Source organism: Marmota flaviventris, chromosome 4, assembly GCF_047511675.1.
Source record: "Marmota flaviventris isolate mMarFla1 chromosome 4, mMarFla1.hap1, whole genome shotgun sequence".
In the NCBI taxonomy this organism is placed as follows: domain Eukaryota; kingdom Metazoa; phylum Chordata; class Mammalia; order Rodentia; family Sciuridae; genus Marmota; species Marmota flaviventris.
Window position 1 is genome coordinate 47,463,169 of NC_092501.1, and position 20,512 is coordinate 47,483,680.

The 20,512-nt window shown below is 38.2% G+C and overlaps 1 protein-coding gene across 4 annotated transcripts in view; it reads left to right on the plus strand.

Annotated features, from left to right (window-relative positions):
- The window catches only part of Kcnma1 (potassium calcium-activated channel subfamily M alpha 1), a 706,297-nt gene that overhangs the window by 673,270 nt on the left and 12,515 nt on the right, over nucleotides 1-20,512 (plus strand). For 3 of the 4 annotated variants that reach the window (XM_027931380.3, XM_027931382.3, XM_027931395.3), the window contains 2 exons: nucleotides 4,319-4,449; nucleotides 19,494-19,688. In XM_027931380.3, the coding sequence (XP_027787181.3) occupies nucleotides 4,319-4,449; nucleotides 19,494-19,688 (326 nt within the window). Of the gene's footprint in view, nucleotides 1-626; nucleotides 708-4,318; nucleotides 4,450-19,493; nucleotides 19,689-20,512 lie in introns of all 4 variants that reach the window. The other variant, XM_027931402.3, reaches the window with a different exon arrangement.

Consider the following 20,512-nt stretch of genomic DNA (forward strand, 5'->3'; position numbering starts at 1 on the left):
CTGAAGGAAAATCTGATCTATCTTTTCTCTGAGATGAATAGACTGTTTCCTTCATACTGTTCACTGTTTTCAAAGGAGCATGAGATGATGGCTTTGAGATCAGGGCATGTATTTGGGAAAGGGGAAGAAAGGAGGAAAGGTTGTTCTCTACGGATTCCTTCTCATGAATTTTCACTGGAAGCACCTCTTTTGAGCATTCTGTCTGGACAGCTTCCACAATCTGAATTCTCAAAATGTCAGGTCTACCCAAATTCACATGGAGAACTGGGTAGAAGCATTGGCTAAGATGTAACAACTTCACATTTGATCTGTTCTAGTTGAACATCTCAGCCAAAGACCATTTGCAGAAAATGGCCACTATGGTTTTAAAAATGATGGGATTTTGAGGGGGGGCCATATTCATTGGCCAATGGAATCCCACTTCTAACCTGTCCATGGCAGGTCCTGCTATCATTTATAAATTTGCAAAACTTAGGGGAGTGACTCTTCCCCTAAGACAAATGCAAACTGCTCATGGTCCTGGGTCCCTTTGCTTTAGAATGTTTCCTCTGTTATTCCCTCACTTTTCTTTTTTTGTACTTTCCTCCACTCCCTTTCCCCATCCCTTAAATGCCGTACCCAATTAGCTAAACCGGGCAAGTTGCCTTTGGTATCAGTCAATCAGGAAAAAAACAGTGGAACACACATTCTAATGATAACTGAACTGGGTAAGAAGCGCTATTTTCCTTGACATCAGTATCTCCTTTTGTTCTGTTCTTGGTGTTTCCAACAATCATTGGCTTGTTTTTTTATTTCACTGGCTGTAACAGAAAGGCTACCCCATGGCACTGCTTTGAATGCGTTTTATTTGTGGCTCTGGTTGGAATTGACTGTCTTGTTCTGGCCTTTCTTAATGATTTTTTTCCCCACACAGCATCAGTAAACCTTTGATCACACCCATCTGACCTGGCAGTTGTTTCCAAAGCATCTTTGCTCTGATTCATTTTCTGTGGCCCAAGCCTTTTTTATTTTATTTTTTTTCCCACACGTGCCCCTGCTCTCCTGCCTTCTCCCTATCTTCCTCTTCCAACACACTGTCAGTTTGACTGACACATCTTCACAGCTCTCAGAGGAAGTCAAAGGAGAAATATAAAAATTTTAAGATAAGAAACCTAAGATGGTGCTTCCCTCCAGCTGTTTATTTTCCTTTATTCTGACTTTATTTGCCTTTTTTCCTCCTACTAGGCCCTTTCTCAGAAGCTCTGGTTCTTAAGCCATAAAAGCAGCTGCTTCCTAGGGGAACCCTTCCTTACTAAAGCCAGATTTTGAGAAGGGTGCAGAAGAGAAGGTTAGCAATCCAGCACGCTGACCCCACCCTCCTAGATTCGTCCAGAAGATGAAGGCCTCTGGTCATGACTGCATTTGTCAGGCCCTTCCACAGTTCCCCATGACTTGGTTAATAACTCCGTGAAGGGCACCCATCAGCAGCAGGTCTCAGAACTGGGGATTGATCTTCTAAATAGAGACAGTGAAAGTACTGCTCAGCAGAGGGGTAGATGGAGAGGTGGGAGCACCTGCCTTCAGATGACTCACAGATGAAATGTACACTCCATTTTCTTGGCCCCAAAATATACTTCAAAATAAGAAAGCAGGCTTTTAACACAGTAATCTTGCTTGTGAGGTGTCTAGAAACTAGGGAATAAATTGTCCACCATTCAGCCCTGCATTATTGTAGACGTAGCCATTTATCAGGCCAGATTCACTCAGGTCAAAGAGTACTGCACTATTTTCTGTTTCCAACCATAGGAGAGGTGTCTTTTTCATGCTTAGCGTAGTTGGCTAAAAGCTTAGGTTTCTAGATTGCTCTTTTCAGAACTGTAGGGCCATAAGAGACCTGGAGAGCTCACGTGGCCCAGATTTCTGGTTGGAAAATTCATTCAAACACTTCCATCTCAGAAACCTACAGCAACATTTCAAAAACATCAGTGCCAGAAGTTTCTCTTTCTCTTTGGAATTCACATGCTGCTAACTAAATGGGATATCCTGATTTGTGATTAGTGGAAGAAAAAAGAAAAAGTTTTGTGCTATAAATCTGAAGCAGCAAATTCAGGTATTCAATAAACATAAGTGACTCTCAGAGAAAGTCAATAGAGAAATATTAAAGTCCTTCCCATACCAGATTTCTTCTTTGTGTGCAGAGAGCCTTCCAAAGGAGAAATACTAATCTGACCAACAATATACTTTTGGACAATTAGAAAACAAAAATTGCAACAAATCAGGTTTTGAAATCTGAATTGGCTTATTTATGATTCTAGAATGGGCAATAGACCAAAATGGTTTACAATGCTGGATCCTACCATAAGGACAGGCTATATTTACAGCCAGAAAAGTGACATAGGGAACACAGAAGTAAAGTTTTGAGACAGCTTATTGGGTATTGGTGGTGTCTGTCTTCTTTAGACTGTGTGGTCACTTGTGATTGGGTAGCTCTCAGCTCCTTGTTACAATAATAAGTTATAGTCTGCTTTATGCATCATGTTAAGTTACAATTGACTATGTATGGAGACACCTTTAGCCAAAACTTAAAATTGCATTGAAGCAGCTTTAGGCCAAACTTAATTCAATTTAACAGGACAAGGGGAAGGAGATGAAGAAACATCTAGCACTTGAAGGATCTATAAGCAAGCCTTTAGTGTCTTGAGAAAGGCAGAGGGAAAGTAGGCATTTTCAAAATGCAGTGGGTTGATAGATATTTGATGTCATAAAGGAGAAAGGCGGCCATCAAGAAAGCAACCTCCATTGATCTAGTGCATAACCTGATCCAAATGTTGGGTCAAGCTCACCAGCATGATCTCTTATGAGCTTCTTACTAACCTCAGGAGAGGGCTGCTGTATAATTTCCCCACTTTACAGAGAGAGAACCTAAAGGATAGGCTCTTAAAATAATTTGCCCAAGGAATTTGGTAACAGAGCCTGACTCAAAGCCCAGATGTCCCAGAATCTGGATTTTGGACTTTTACCCAATACCCTGTAACTTGTGTGTATCCTACTAAGACAATAGGGACCCAAAGCAGTGAACTTTGGGAAAACAGAGCAAAGATTTTCCCCCATTAGAGTCTTTCTATAAGGAAAAAAAATGGCATCATTTAAAAACAATTATATGTCTAGCCTTTTATCCTATCATCATTTATTCTGCCTCATGCAATAAACAAAAGTTGTGTTTTTCTTTTAAGAAAAGTTATCAGGAAAGTTACTTTAAAAAATTAAAACAATAATTCTAGGAAAGGGAATATCTGCTGATACATTTTAAAAAAGAATCAGGGAAAGGAAACCTCATCTGTTCTCTCCCTAAAAGCAAATAATTGTTCCAGAAATCACAAGTACCCCCTCCCCATCCCCATGCTTTTCCCCTATTGCTTGCTCTGCAAAAGTGATAATTTCTGAAGCCAAGATGGGAATGGAAATTAATTTGTCACTTAATTTTTAATAAGTTAAAGACATCTGAGTGACACAACTAATCAGTCTGCACGTGTGTGCTGGAGGAGTCCTTGAGGAATCCTCAGATGGAGATGAAATACAGCAGCCAGGGCTGTATCTGCTTAAGTGGAAACAGAAAAGATTGAGCTGTTTAGAAGGGAAAGGGAGAACGTGGGTGTAGCCTTGCAACTCAGAACTCAGAAAAAGTCTTTGTCAGCAAGCAGTGGGGCGGGGAAGGGATGCATCCCACCTGGGGGTTCCTGGAGGTTCAGCAGGGCCTGTTGGGTGTGGGCTTGGATTCAGAGCCCTAGGCCACCAGCACCACCCAGGGCAATCCCCAGGGCAGGCAGGCTGTGAGTTATGCCTGAGGATGAATTCCTTGCTGTTTGCTTTTGCCCTGCTCCCAGTTCATTGCTTTTTCCTCTGAATATGTTGCTTTTTTTTTTTTTCTCTTTGTGGCTAAACTTACCTTGCCAGCATGGCTGCTCATCACTGAAATATGTCCATCTCTCAAAGGACTTGGCTACCAAAAAATGCTTCAGAGTGTTTTTCTGTCATGATTCTAAAACTATACCAAAGAACTGGCCAGCAGGGTCTCCTGGTCCTCCAGCAGCCTGCTGTGCAGCAGGTCTGCTTGATCTCATTGCTCTCCAGGTCTTGGAAATTTGAACAGTCCCATAGGAGCAGTCCATTGAGTCCAACTGCCCCCTTCAGAGATCCATCCACAGCTTCCCATGCTTTTGTTTCCTTTTCAGTGACTTCAGTGTTTCTACACCCATCACCTGTTTCTACACCAGTGTCTCTAGGCTTTGCTACCCAGGTGTGTTCTTCAGTGCTAATTCTTTTCTTATGCTTTTTCTAGTGAATGATACTAATGTTCAGTTTTTGGACCAAGACGATGACGATGACCCCGACACAGAACTGTACCTCACGCAGCCCTTTGCATGTGGGACAGCATTTGCCGTCAGCGTCCTGGACTCACTCATGAGCGCGGTGAGTGGTCTAGCTCCCTGTAGGAAGCTGGAGTTGCAGCTCCTGCAGAGAGCAAAGCTTCATGAGGATTACAGTCCAGAAGGGAGTACCAACATTAATCAAAGGGTCATGGAGCAAACATTTGGTTATATATTCCTCAAAGTGCAGGGAAGTCTATGACCTGCTCTTGGGAATCAGAGAAAGATTCCCTAAGGAAGTGATATATACTTTATTCCAAAATGTGAACCATAAAGAGAGGACATTTTCTGGGAAGAGTATTCCCCAAGGAAGAATAAAAGCAAATGCAAAGGCCTAATAATGCTGAGGAAACTGACTCTCTCAAGGAAGTCACAGAGAGCTGGTGAGCTGGACCACCATGAGAAAGGGCTGGGGAGGACAGACCAAGATCAGACCTCAGGATCTCAAAACCATTTTCATGTTGTTTTTTTTTTTTTTTTTTCTTAAAAGCCATGAGGAGGCGAAAGTGTTTAAAATTACAGAGTGATGTAATCAGGTTTGTGTTTTGAGGGGTTTGCCTTGTTGGTCCGCTGAACATGGCTTGGAGGAGTAAGGTGGCATCAGGAAACCTGAGTACAAGGCCATCATAGCTTGAACTAGGGTAGAGATGGGAAAGATGGATGGATTTGAGTAGCATATGTTAATAAAATTGATAAGACTTCGGAATACAATGAACTGAGCAGAAAGTAGAGAGGACAGTGGGTCAAGGGTGATTCCCAAGTCACTGCCTGTCACTGAGACAGCAGCCCAGGCCTGAAAGCCAGGCCTGGGTGGTTCTCTGATGCAGGGAGGGGACAGAGTGATGATGAAGAGAGGGGGCAAGCTGGCTGATAGATCAAAACATTTTTCTAAATGGCTTGATGTGTATCAGATTGTCAAGGCATTTGTTGTCTTACTTTTGCAACCTAAAACGAATAACAATTTAAAAAAATAGATCCCCGCTTAATGCAGTCATCTTTCACTGCAAAAGGCAAAAGCAGACATTTAGAATGGGTCATAACCTGGGTATTGTGAAGTGTTCCCACTGAGTGTCTTTATTTACTATATTGAAAATCCTCTCTATTTTGGAGTCATCGAATTCACAATTTGCAAAAATGCAGACATAGGCTGGATAAAAACTGACCTTTGGAGAATCCATGTAAAAGAGCTTTATTGAACACATTAAAACCATAAATGTAACTCAGAGATTTTTATACACATACATTTCTTAAACTGCTCAACAAGGTTTTCCTCTTGAACGTGTTAAACAACTGATATGCTAATTATACATTATTCTCATCTATTCATTAGAGCGAATCCCAGAAGGACCTCTATTTGAGGAAAGAAAAAAACAGAGCTTTTAAAGACTAATTTAGATTATTCTATATTCCTGAATGTGGTTCAACTGTAAGCATATCTTAGTTAAAAATCAGAATTATGGATTTAAAAATAATTAAGAAATAGCATTCATCTGAATTAAGTTTGACTGGGCTGCATGCCCTGCCATCACTTTCCGAGCCAACAAGGAGAAAAATACACTCCCTGGAGAAGGGCATTTCTTAGGCTCTTAACCTAGCTGATGATACCGGGGCTCACCTTTCTACCTGCCAGTGATGTTGAACTTGGTTTGGGCCGACTCTTTGAGCAGGCCAAAAGGAATGATAGAAGCTACAGGACATGCTCATTAGAGCACCAGATTCTATTTAACAGGCCTCAGCATTCTCCAAATCCAGGTTTCCAATGGACTTTGGGTAATTCATCTCTTTAGAAATGTCATTGGAATTCTTATCCTAATTATAGAATTTTCAGAATACTATTCTAAGAGATGATTAAGCTGTTGGTTATAGTAGATCTTGTTTTCAGAATTATAAAATTTTTATAATATTAGAATTTTTAAAACTTAAAATTTATATAATTATTTGTTTGTACATATCAAATATTCAGTGTGTTCTGAGCAGAACCAGCTACTAATTTGCAAGCCTACTTTTTCATAAATTACTAAGAATTTCAAAATGGTGACAACAGAATATTAAACCAAGTGAGGGACCCCGAAAATGTAGATCTGAAAATGTAGATCCTGTGCACCTCACAGGTTGAACACCCATGAACCTAGCCCTAGTTCCAAGGAATGCAATTGGATAAATAGTAGAGAGCTTCTACACAATCAAAGGAGCCTACGGTGGCCATGGCCTGGTGGTGGGGGCACTTTGGGATTTGATTTGCACAGCTCTTTATTACATCACTAGGGAGTCGAGAATAAACCTGGTTTAAGTGTTGAGGCCAGACATTTAACTTGTCTACTGATAGTGACTTTTCAAATAATTTGTCAAAAAGCCTATTCAATTGTTCCAGACTGTGTTTGTATTGTCTGGGATGAACAAGTTCCATAGTGATGATTGGGTCTAGTTCAGCACATTCAATAGGATCTAGACTTTTTGAAAATGTGTTCCCTGCATTCCACTAATGTATGAAGAAGCAGATTAGTCAAGTACCAAGGCAGGACTCAGTGGGCAGAAATATAGAGAAAGTGAAACTCCTTTGAATGGCAGGAGACAGAGGTGAGCTTGCATCTCAGGCATTGCTCACAAGCACCATCATGACTTCCACACCAATCTCCATAGATGCTGATGGTCTCTTCTATCCTGCACACTTCCCAAATTGCCAGTTAATCATGTGTCTAAACATTCCCTGAATATTGGCCTTCATAACTCAATTCCTGCTGCTCAGTGCTTCATTTGTTAAAAGAATAATGTTTTGATTCATCATGGGTGTTCCTGGAATAGATAGGGGTGCTACAGATGTGGTCTTGTGGCTTCATCCTACAAATCAATGGCAGAAACCCACTAGGAGAGAGAATAATTGTGCATATGGATATAGCCTCCAAGAAGAGATCACTACATTTTCAGGATGGTCCCAGCTTGCGCTCGTTCGCTCTCGCTCTCTCTCTCTCTCTCTCCGTCTCCCTCTCCCTCTCCCCCTCCCTCTCTCTCTCTCTCCTCTCTCTCTCTCTCTCTCTCTCTCTCTCTCTCTCACACACACACACACACACACACACACACACACGATGAAAGGAAGTCCTCTCCATCCTAATACTTTCCTTTTAACCCCAACCCCAACTTCAGTTTTACCTGGACTCTCTATAAAGAGAACCTAAGGCATGGACTCAAGAGGCAGACTAGATGCAGACCCCAGCACCACCATTTACTGGCTGTGCAACCTGAACCTCTCTGTGCCTCAGTTTGCTCTTATTTAAAATGGGGACAATAAGCATACTATCACTTAGCGGTTGTGAGATGAGCAGTGTTTAAGATGTAAAGTGGTTAGTGTATCACTTGGTACATGGTAAGCCCTCCACCTATTTATGCCTGTTACTGTTCTTCATGTTGATTTATTGAGCACTTAGTAAATGGCAAGAATTGTTCCCCATGCTGAGGATTCAGCAAAAGAAGAAAGACACAGACCCTGCCCTCCTGTCATTTAAACTGTGCTTCTAGTGGGCTAAGCAAGGGTAGTGACTATGTAAGGGAATAAATTAACAATGGCATATAAGGAAAATACATTTGAAGTAAATGAAATAGTTTGAATGATGAGGTTTAGGAGCAAAGTGGGTATATACTTCAGGAATGTCCAGAAGCAACATCTCCATGTTCTCATCTCTAATATCAGTGAACTGGCCTCTATTTTCCAGAAAAATCTGGATTTAAGTTAGAAAGGTTGGAAGAGATGACCACTGGACAATGGTCCACTTGATTTAATGTGTAAACTATATTTTCATTAAGGGCCAAACCCCTTGATGAGCTCAATGTCAGCCCAAGCTAACCAGCCCCATGTGATTTCAGAGACATAAGCCAATTTACTCCATGGCCCCACTTCTTACACTTTACTCAAGAGCTTCCACTTCTTTTGCTCACAAGGAGGCAGAAAGAGTGTCCATGGTCCTTGCCAAGAGAGCAGGACAGCATCAGTCTATAGGATCTAAGTGATAAATGCAGGGATATTCTGCTGGACTTGAGAATATACCCCTGCTATCACATCAGGCCAGGCAGGCCCGGGATAGGAAAAAATAATCCAATAGTTCTCATCCCTCAAGAAAGAAAAATACTAAAAATAAAAATCTACACCGTGAAAACTAGCAAATATAAAAAATGGCAGCTATGACATGGAAAATGACAATTTTAGAGCAATTATAAACGAAAGGCAGAGTGCCATTAAAGTTAAGGCAATGTTATTAAAAGATGTGTTAATTTTCAGTTAAATTTTCTATAAAAGACCAATTAGTTTAAAAGGCTTGACAGCATTAACTGTGAAACATAAGCTCCGGTAATTATACTTTAAAAAAATAAAAAGAAGAAGATGCTCAAGCGTGGTGGAGACGCACACACAGAGGGGTGGTGCAGAGCAGGCTAGATGGCGGTGCAGGCTCAGCTTTCCTTGTTGAAACTCCCTGGTTCTTATCCCATCCTGTCCTGATTTCTTGTGTCTCCTTATGGGACCTCAGAATCACCCAACTTTAGAAGGCAAGGGGACCACACATCAGATCTGTGTTAGAGATTAGATCACAGAGACATAGGGATAGGGCATTTGCTAAATCAGTTGCACTGCTGGTTAATTCTTCTTTTTATAAGCTCTCATTTATTACTAGTTTATAAGTTACAAAGATGTTCCTTTAAAATTACTCAATAAACTATTGTTCCATATTTTCTTCTTCAACTGTTACATGGTCAGGAATACAAAGCAGAAAAAAGTGAAGCAACTTTCCCATTGTCATAGCTATTGAATGGCAAAGGAGGGATTAAATACCAAGCCAGTCAAGTCTGAAGTCTGTACTCATAACCAGGCTGTCATGTTGCCCTACATGGGAAAAAAAAAAAAAAAAAAAAGCAGACTTCCCTGGGCAGATGTGGAACTATGATCTTGGCATTGGGAAGAAGGACTCCCTTATTCTTTAGACTACACGAGAGTCCTGACTGCAGGCACTGAATGGACTCTATCTCAGCTTTCTTATGCTCCTGACACCCATGTAAAAGAAATAGCCTTTGGGACGGATCTTTGAAAGCTTATCCTGCAAGAGTTGAAGGTTCTGTGCAAGAGTCTCTCATAAGGCTTCTAGCACAGGTATCATGGACATGGTCCATGGTGAGGGGTGGCAAAGTCTGACTAAGTCTGGAGGTATAAAAACTTAAGGATCACCCTTACACATGACAATTCTCACTTCAGAATTTCAAAATTTCTTTAATTCTAACATTTCTGTTAACTCAGAAAAGAATGTACCATCAGGTCAGGGGAATTATAGAGAGATTTGTTCAGCCTAGAAAACCTTCCCCAGGAATAGTCTTCAGTAATGGACATTTGAAATTCCAGCACCTGGCTCAGCCTATGATACTGAAACAGCCACTTCCTGTGCAGAAAGTACCAAAACAGTGTTTAATCCCAGACTGCCGAATGTTCTGTGCAGTGGCTCCTTACCGCAACCCCGTAAAGAAATTTGTGCCCTCCAATGCAACCAACTCAACACCCTTGTAGCGGGAGGTATTGTCTTTGCACCAAATTATCAGATCACAGAGACCATGATACATGTTCAGAGCACAACTATGTGCCATGCTCAAAGAAGTCTGCATTTGAATCTTGGCATCAAAACAGAAGCATGAGTGTTCTGCAGACAAAAACATCATTACTTTCTGTAATAGCAGATTGTACTGCTTTGCGCCTTGATAGCTGCATGAAAAAAATGAAGGAAAGTCACCTGAAATGCAGTGCAAGTTCAGAGGGCAGAAAATTGGGCTGAGTTGTGAGCGGTCCTGGAGTTACACAGGCATCAATGAGAGCCTGTGATCAACTTCCCAATGACACCTGTTGATGGGAGATTTTGAAAGCGAAGCACTATTTGAATTATACACTATTTCAGAACAAGTCAAGGTCTAGGGATTAGTAGGTGCTCAATAACTGTTAGTGACTGATGGTGCTGTCTCAGTATAACTCATTTCAACACAGAAAGGGAAGCATCAAACCCTATAAATTTGACAAAACACTACCCTTCCGTGTAGACCTTGAGACTTTTTTTCTTTTTGTTGTTTTTAGGGTTTTGTTGTTTTTAGATATACATGACAGTAGAGTGTATTTTGACATATTATACATACATGGACATACATGGAGTATAGCTTGCCATTCTTGTGGTTGTACTCCACTCCATGATATGGAGTTACACTGTTTGTGTATTTGTAAATGAACATAGGAAAGTTATGTCCCATTCATTCTACTGTCTTTCCCTTCCTGTGACCCTTTCCTTCCCCTTTGTGAGACTTATTTCAGTGAAGAATTTCCAATGTTCTTTGTTTTAAAAGCATGGACTGTGATTTCATTAAAAAGGGTACTCAGGTTCCTTATAGAAAATTTGGAAAGCATAAAAACATATAAAGAAGAAAATTTAAATGACCCATATTCCCACCACCAACAATAAAACATGGCTAATATATTGGTATATTTTCTTCCAGATGGATGGATAAAGATGGATTCTTCCAGTTTTATATCTTGGTTTTTTCTTTCCTTTTCAGTTAATGTGCTGTCTAGACATTTTATTATGTCATATGCTTAGGTGTCATGATTTTCAAAGCTTCCATGGGCCTTCATGAAACTTTACTTTATGGATGAACCAGAATCTAACTATTACTATAGTGTTGGATTTAGTTTAAAAATAAGGTGAGGGGCACTAGGGAAGAATAGCATTACCTTAGATTAGGTAGAGGGAAGTGATGGTAGGAAAGGGAAAGGGATGTGGGGATAGGAAAGATAGTAGAATGAAGCAGACATTATTACTGTATGTATATATGTGACTACATAACCCATATGATTCTACAACTTGTACACTGAGAAAAATGAGAAATTATATCTCATCTATGTATGATATATCAAAGTGTATAAATGCATTCTACTGTCATATATAACTAATTAAAACATTTTTAAAATAATAATAAGCTTAAAAATAGCTGGGGTTGTGGTACAGTGGCAGAGTGCTTGCCTGGCACATGTGAGGCGCTATATCTTATTTAGCTTTATGTCACTGTACCAAACACCTGAAATAATCAACTTATAAGAAAAAAGTTTTACTTTGGCTCATAGTTTGGGAGGTTTTAGTGTTTGGTGGGCCCTGTTGCTTAGGGCCTGTGTTGAAGCAGCACATTCTTCTGTGGTGGCAGTGGGTGGTGAAGCAAAACTGCTCACCTTGTGGCCAGGAAACCAGAGAGAGAGCAGAAGACATCATGGTCCCACTACCCCTTTCTAGGGCATGCTGCCAGTGGCCTAAAGACCTCCCACTAGGCCATACCTCTTTAAGGTTCCACCAACTCACAATGGCACCAAAGTGGGAACCAAGCCTTTAATATATGGGCCCGTGGGAAACATTTCATATTCAAACTATAGCACCATAGGATAAGGAATGTCATACATATATCTTTGAACTAGTGATAACTTATTACATGGAGGTAAAATTACTGGGTTTTTAAATATGAACATTAAAAAAAATTTAATTAAAAACATTTTATTATTGCCTGGTTATGTCCCAGAAACAACTGTACTCATATACCCATCACAGAGTGTAAATGCCATCTCATGCACTCTGGGAGCTACTGATTATCATGTTCCCTAGAAGTCCCTTTATTTGTGTTTGATAGTTTTTAGGTATATTCATTTTCAGTTGGTACGTAATTATGTAAATATTTTGTGAATTCATCTATAGTTTTTATTGGTAAGAGTACTTGCTGAAGAAGAGAACTACCAAATAGTCTCATTAAACATTTAGCTGTAGTTTCATGAAGTTGTTTATGGCTTCATTTTTTACTCTGCTTTACAATCCTTGCTTTTGTTATTTAGAAATTCAAAATAAATATAATTTCACAGTAGAAAACATATAAAATAACATTATAGGAAAAAGTCCATCAAAATTCTGTCATCAAGAGTTAACTAGTAAGGAGGGTTTTTTGACTAATACTTACAGTTATTTTTATATAAGTATAAATGTCAGCTCATGTATAAATTTTCAACATGAATTTTGAATTGTGGAGTTTTTGTATCCTACTTTTTCTTAATATTTTAACAGTTCATAATTGTTACCATGTCTTCATTCTCTGAAAACATAATATTAGTGTTTATACAGTATAAATCAGGTGAGTGCATCACTATTTATTTGATCATTATGATATTACTGAAATTTTTTTTTTCCAGATAGTTTCCATTAAATAACTTGTTGAACAAACATCTTTTCCCTGTGGTGTGTGGTGCTTTCCTTGTCATATTAAGGAATGGATCAGCTCACCTTTTCTATACATGACTAGATGATAAATATTTTAAGCTCTTGGGAACCATGTAGTCTCAACCACAACTACTCCACTCTGCTATTACAACAACAAAGCAGCCAGAGACAACACACACACACACACACACACACACACACACTCACACACAAATGTGAACAAATAAGTGTGTTTGGTTCCCAATAAAACTTTATTTAAAGAAGTGCAGGTGGTAGTGGCTGATTTGGCCCAAGGGCTAGATTTACCCATTCCTCTAATTATCAGGCTACTGTAAATCCATCCTGGTTGGTTGAACATTTAATTTTTAATATTATCTATGGTGCTTAGCTAGGAAATCTTCAAAAATTACTATAATACCTGGGGTCATAAGGCTCTTTCTAAAGGAAATTTGATATAATTGGGTATCAGGTTTTCTTTTACAGTTTGTTTTGAATCTATAATTAGACATATAAATTAGACATATGTCAAAGTTTAGAATTTTACTATCACATCACATTTATATGTTATAGACTAGTTTATATGTTCTAAAACACAAACTTATGTTTTTTCTAATAACCTTGTCTCTTTGTGGATAATTATTACTTTGGTTTATACTTTAAAACAAAAGCTATTCTTCTTATTCATGTCTAACAACTGTGGTATTAAAGAGAACTTGCAGGATAGTAGTATTAATTTTCTTACATATTGACACTACATTCTCCTTCTGACTTCTAATTTTATCTGGATGAATTCTTTTCCAGTTATACTTGTAGTTGGTTTTATTTTATTTTTTCAAAGAATTATTTCTTCAATTTATCAATTCACCGAATATCTTCTTACTATTTTATAGAGTGATGCTTTAATATTTCATCCTTCTTTTTAGGAAAAAATAATAATAACAATTATTTTAATAAAAAAAAACAATAAAAATTATTTTAATACTTAGTTTTATTTATTCTGTTATATTTCATTATGATAGCATTTAAGGCTCTAAATCTGTCTCTATAGTTTCGGCCTGAATCCATGACATTTTTATCTGTTTTTTTCAATTATAACTTAAATTTTAAATACTCTCTATTTAAAGCTTGATTTTTGTCTTGACATACTTAATATTTAGGATACTTGAAAAAAATGAAGTGTTGGATATTTAGTTTTGCTTCTACTGTCTACAAAATATTATAGCTTTATTGTAAATGTTAGCGTTAGCAATACAAAGTCAACCAACAATAGTATTTAAAATTTTTCCCTTGAAATATACTATATTTTCTGTTTGTCCCTTTTAAAAATATCAGAGTTTGATTTTGATTTTTAATAGATATGAGTCATTGCCATTTAACTGAATTATTTAGCTCATTTATATTTAGTTATCTTACATGTAATGTTGGTCTATATCTTGCAGTATGATTATGCTTTTTACATCTTCTATAACAATTGTTTCTTTTATTATCCATTGTTTAGTGTATGGATTATATTTTGTATGCTTATTTCTTTCACTGAAGTATAAACTTTTCATTTTTTTAGCTCTAGTTAGTGGTTATCAGCCCTTCTAAAAATATACTCAAAACTATATTTTCTAAGTATTTTTATCTGGAAAAATCAGTGGTTCTTGATTTCTGCCTGTACAAAAAATAAATCACCTTTTATGCCTTTATTTTCATTTTTATCCCTTTTCTCTTATTTTTCTGACTTAAAATATAATTTGAATAATACTATACTAATAGGCAATTATTGTCATATATTTTTTCTTTCAAGGATTAATTTTAATCTTTCCATTTGTTGTTTTAATAATGTAACAGACTTTTAAAATCTCATATTTTAACTTATTTAACCATTATTTTAAAGCCAATTTAGCTCATTTTTAAAATTAAAACTTTTAAATATTTCCAAGGAAGCTTTTGTTTTTTTATTTGTTTGTTTGTTTGTTTCTAAGCATTTTTTTAAATAAAGTCAACAAATGCTTAAGTACTCAAAGATTCAAAAATATTTCTATTTCCTTTATAAATTATTGGCAATTTAACTGCATGTAGAATTCTTGAAATAAAGTTATCCTTTCAAACTCAGTTGACATTCTTCTTCTATTTCCTTTAAGAGCCTCAGGCTAGCCCAATTTTTTACTGTTTTTTCTTACAGCATTGTGTTGGGTCACTTTTGTTCTTCGTTTAATATTTTAGATTCAAATATTCATCTAGTGTAAGTGTTTTATTTGAAAGGAAATCTTTCCTTCTTTCCTCATACTTATCTATCTTTATAGATTGTCCTCTACTGGATATTTTAGATAAATGGAATCTTACTTAGTATAATGTTTTCAAGGGCCATCTATATTGTAGCATATATTAGTACTTCAAATCTTTTTATGGCAGAATTTCATTCATTGTATGGAAATAACACATTTTACTTTTGCACTCATTAGCTGATGAACATTTTTTTTTTGTTTCCATGTTTTAGGCATCATAAATAATGCTTCTATGAACATCCCTGTAGAAATTTTTGTGTGGGCATATATTTTCATTTCTCTTGGGTGTATACATGCAAGTGGAGTTTCTGGGTTATATGGTGACTCAATGTTTAACCACAAGTCGAATTCCCAGGGTGTTGTCCAATGTGGCTGTACCATTATACATTCCCAACAGCAGTGTATGAGTGTTCGAATTTCTCTACATCTTCACCAATTCTTGCTATTATGTGTCTTTTTTATTACAGCCATCCTAGTGTAAATTAATATCTCATTTTTATTTCAGTTTGCATTTGATAACTAGTAATGTTGAGCCACTCTTCGTGCTTGCTGAGTATCTTTTTTCTTTTTTTGGAGAAAAGTTTATTCAAGTCTTGCCCATTTCTACAATTTGATTGTCCTTTGTTGTTTTGTTGTAAGAAGATTTTTAGTGCTGCGTTTTTTCTCTCATTCTTACATTGTCTTCTCACTTTGTATATAGTGTCCTTCAAAGGGCATATTTAAAATATTTTTGAAATCAATTTATCTATTTTTCTTCTGTAGCTTATATTTTTGGTCTCTCTCTCTCTCTCTCTCTCTCTATATATATATATATATATATATATATATATATATATTTTTTTTTTTTTTTGGTGTCAAAATATATATCTAAGAAACTGTTGCCAAGTCAAGAGTTCATAAAGGTTTCCTCCTGTTTTCTTATAAAAAATTATAGTTTTATATATTTTTTACATCTAGGTTTTTGATCCATTTGAAGTTACCTTTGCATATGGTGGGAAATATAGCTTTACTCTTCTCCATGTGGATACTCAGTTGTTACAATACCATTTGTTTAAGAGTCTATGTTCTTTCTCTATTAAAGGATCTTGGTATTCTCAATGAAAATCATCTCACCATAGTGGTATGAGTTTACTTTTTGACTCTCAATTTTATTCCATTGGTTTGTGTTTTGTCCTTATGCCAGAATCCTACTGTCTTACTTATTGAAGTTTTATAGTATATTTTGAAGTCAGGACATGTGAGGTCTCCAACTTTGCTAGTTGTTGTTTTTATTTTTTATAAGATTTCTTTGGATATTTTACATCTCTTGAAACTCCATAGAATTTTAGAATCAGATTTTTCATTTCTGCAAAAACTGTTCTCTGGGATTTTGACAGGGATTACATTGGTCTTGTACATTGTTTGGGGATTATTGCTATCTTAATAATATCATGTCAATCCATGAACATGGAAGGCTTTTCCACTTATTAGATATTCTTTAGTTTCTTTCACTAATATTTTATCACTTCAGTATACCAGTTTTGTACCATTTAGATAAATTTATTCCTACATGTTGTATTATTTTTGATGCTACTCTAATGAAATTGTTTTCCCTTAATTTCATTCTCATATTGTTTATTGCTAATGTATACAAATACAATTGATTTTTAAAAAATCTTTTTTATAGTTGTAGAAGGATAGCATGCCTTTATTTAGTTTTTTATGTGGTGTTGAGGATCGAACCCAGTGCCTCACACATGCTAGGCAAATGCTCTGCTACTGAGCTACTTTATGCTGGTTTTATATCCTGCAATCTTATTCAACTCTTTTCTTACTTATAATAATTTTTAGTGGATACCTGAAGACTTTCTGTGTATGATATCAGGTTGTTTATGAATAGAGATGATTTTACTTCTTCTTTTCCAAAATGAATACTTTTTATTTTTTTCTAGCCCTAAATATAACCTCTCGGACAATGTTGACTAGAAATTATGAGATCAGATTTTTGTCTTGTTTCTCATCTTAAGGGGAAAGCATAGAGTCTTTCATTATTAAGTACATGTGAATTTTTCGTACATGTCCTTCATGAGGTTGTCTTTCTAGTTTGTTGAGAGTGTTTATTATGAAAGGGTATTGAATTTAATTCTTCCAAGTGTTTCTTCTATCCAATTTAATTTTACCATCTTTTACAAAAAAGAACTGGATAAGACGTATGAAGTCAGCTTTCTCATCATTTTATCTTTTGTTTCTTGTTATATGTGCTTTATATTCAAGTTTTTAAATTTTTATTTTTAAATAAAATGCTTTTTAAAATTCTCTTTTATTTCTTCAGTCTAAATGATGCTTTTTCTTCATATCTTGAACACTATGGTTCTCTTTCGAAAAATATTTATTTTGGCTCATTTTTTTCCCTCTATTTTTGAGCCAGAACAGGCCAATTGTTCAGTATTCAAGGTTTTGAGTGTTCTGCCATTCACCTTACTTCTTGTTGGAATGCTGCCCTGGGTCTTGATCTAGAATGGTAATTGTAGTATAAAGGCCCTTGTCAAAGTTCTGTGTCCAACTTTCTCTAATTTAATGTGGGGCACAGGGCTGAGGACTGGTCTCCTGTTTCTAATGATGGGTTATCTGACTGTCAGCAAGAGGATTTCCCCTAGAAGCTTTGGGGAATATGTTCACATATGTGTCCCTAACCAGCCCCCACCAGAGTGCTGCCCTGGTTGCCCCTCCTACTGCTGTCTCCTCTCAGGACTCCATCCTCAGGGACCACTGCTGTTCAGTTCCTGAGTCTAGAGGGAGCCTGAGAGTGGAGGCAGACTGCAAGTACAGGTTCAAGGGTGGCAAGAAATGACCTTAGCCCTCACCCCCCATGAAGCCCCTGTAACAAAAACCAAAACAGAAAAGACTGAGAGATCCAGAGGAGGTTGTGAATGAGGTTGACTCTTCCTCTCATCAGTAAAGGCCCTGCGTCTCTGATACCAGGCTCAGAGCATCTACCAGTACTTCCTGTGCACCAAGCCCTGTTCTCAGTGCCTTGGGTGCGTTTAGTGATAGAGTCCTCATAGCCCCCTCAATTATTCCATTTTACAGATCATGATACTGAGGCCCAAAATTGTTAAATAACTTTTCAAGGACACCAACTTCTGAGAGGTGAAGTCAACATTAAACATGGCCTCGCTCCAGGTCCCTTAACCACTCCAGGTGCATTTCCTACTTTAGGTACCCTTGTTCTGCTGGTCCACCCCTTGGAGACATCTGAACTGGGAATATAAATTCTCTTTAGGGACTAGCGGGTTGTGTATAACTTTGCTAGTTCCCTTTGCAGATGGGATTTTGTGCCACTCTGGGCATTTTTGTGAGTGTTTCAATGAGAAAAATGAATCTAACCCCACTAGCAACTATCATCTTAACTCAGAAATCCTGATGGAATTCTTTGCATATAAACTTGATCTTAACGATCCTTCTTATTTTGTGGATGAGAACAAGGAAACCCAAAATGATTAGGCCACCTCCCCTGAGACATAGGACCAGGCATGGCTCAGAGGGAATGGGGACTTGTCCTTACCTAGTTTCTTCCCCACCACACTCTGCCAGGGAAACTCTCCCAGAATCTGGTCAAGTAGAAATACATCTGTCTTCCCTAACCTGCTCCCAAAGCTACATAGATCCTCAAAAGCCACAGGCAAGACTTGCTTTGATTTTATTTAGCCTGCTTTATTTCCTCTTTCACAGTAAAAATGGAATGCACACCTTTAACTGAGATTTTTCTCAAATTAGGCTGGGTGACAAATGTCTTTTTAAGCTCTCTTATTTGACATCCTATTAATTTTTTAAAACTCTCATTGTTCTCTTCCCAAAAGACCTGTTATATTTCAGATGTGAGACAAATGTACACTTAGAGGGAAACTTCTTTAATAAGCTCGTTTGCTTCAGACTACTGAGGTTATTTTAAAAACAAAAACCTAAGTACACACACCAGAATACTCAACGCATCATAAATTTATCTGGCTTATTTATTGATGGAGACTTCTGGGTTAGACTGTTATCAAAGCATAGGATAAATTGTTGAGTATGTGGCATTAATGATTCTCTTGGCATCTCCTTCCTACACAAAAAGAAGCTTTGCCGTTCTGGGGGGAGGCAGCCTCCCTTCCGGCACATGGGGGACAGGCCCTTGGAGGCAGTCCTGCCTCATGTAGAGCTCAGGCAGACTGCATTTAATTACACACGTCCAGAGTCCCCGAGCAGACACATAGATTGCAGAGACCAGGCGATCCTGCATCCCTACCAACACCAATTATGGTAAACACCAATTATCCAGACGTTAGCCCTTTAATAGAAGTCCTCTGAATTGGTTTTTTAAAGTCAGTCTCTCGTGGTGGAGCCAAGCAGGAGGAAAAAAAGACTGGAATAATTGGAGTCTGTTCTCTTTTCACTTCCCACATAAAATTATCTGAAGAGACAGGTCAGAACTTTAAACAGGAGATACCAAGAGAAGTTGTGATTTGGATGTCGGCTATTGTGACTTTAGGATGTTTGCTTGAAGATGTTCCCCTCTCCTCTCTCCACAGACGTACTTCAATGACAATATCCTCACCCTGATAAGGACCCTGGTGACCGGAGGGGCCACGCCAGAGCTCGAGGCTCTGATTGCTGAGGAGAATGCACTTCGAGGGGGCTATAGCACCCCCCAGACGCTGGCCAATAGGGACCGCTGTCGTGTGGCCCAGTTGGCTCTGCTGGATGGGCCGTTTGCAGATTTAGGGGTGAGCTCACAGCCCAGAGGACACCTGAGCACAGTGTTTGGGGAAAGCTTTTTCTGAATGAATTTGGTGTCAAACAGTGACAAACCAGACACCTGACTTTGTCTTCTCTACTATAAATAACTAAAGAATTGACCTACGGTTTACTGTGTATCAAGCACTGGTCCTTATATGTAGTCATTCATTTTAATACTCATGACCACCCTTTGATATAGGTTCTATTTCCACACCCTCTAAGCAACTGAGGAGGCCCCAGAGAGCCTGAGAACTGGCCCTGTTAGGAATTTGCACCAAGGCATCCTGGCTTCAGAATCCACTGGGCTTTCTCATACTTTAGTATTTTCCTTAGGGATATTATTACCCAAGTTGATGCCAGTCTGCTGCCATGGCTGGGAAATCTTCCCACAGGATCCTGGCATAGTCAGGGCTACTGAACCCTGACTCTGTTAATAGCACGTAGGGATGCCTCGCTCCGGACCTCAAGATCAGAGTTTTTGATGAGCCTCAGGCAGTTTTCAAGGCACTCATGCATCCATGTGCATCCAGACCCCTGGCCAAACAGTGTTTCAAGTGGATCCTAAATGCTTCCGATTCAAACCTAGGTCTTATACTTCCTTAGACTGCACCTGTCACCCTCTGCCCTGCCTTCCCTGTGACTGACGGGACCAGCACTTGTCTTTGGGTGCTAGGCACCAGCTGGCACTGTGCACTTTGGCAGGAGTGTGCACTCTGTCCCCACCTCATTCCTAACCCACCCCCATGGAGTGGTTGGAGCCAGGAGTCTTAGGAAACTATAGCCTGTTGCATAATCAGTAGTGTTGCCCAGA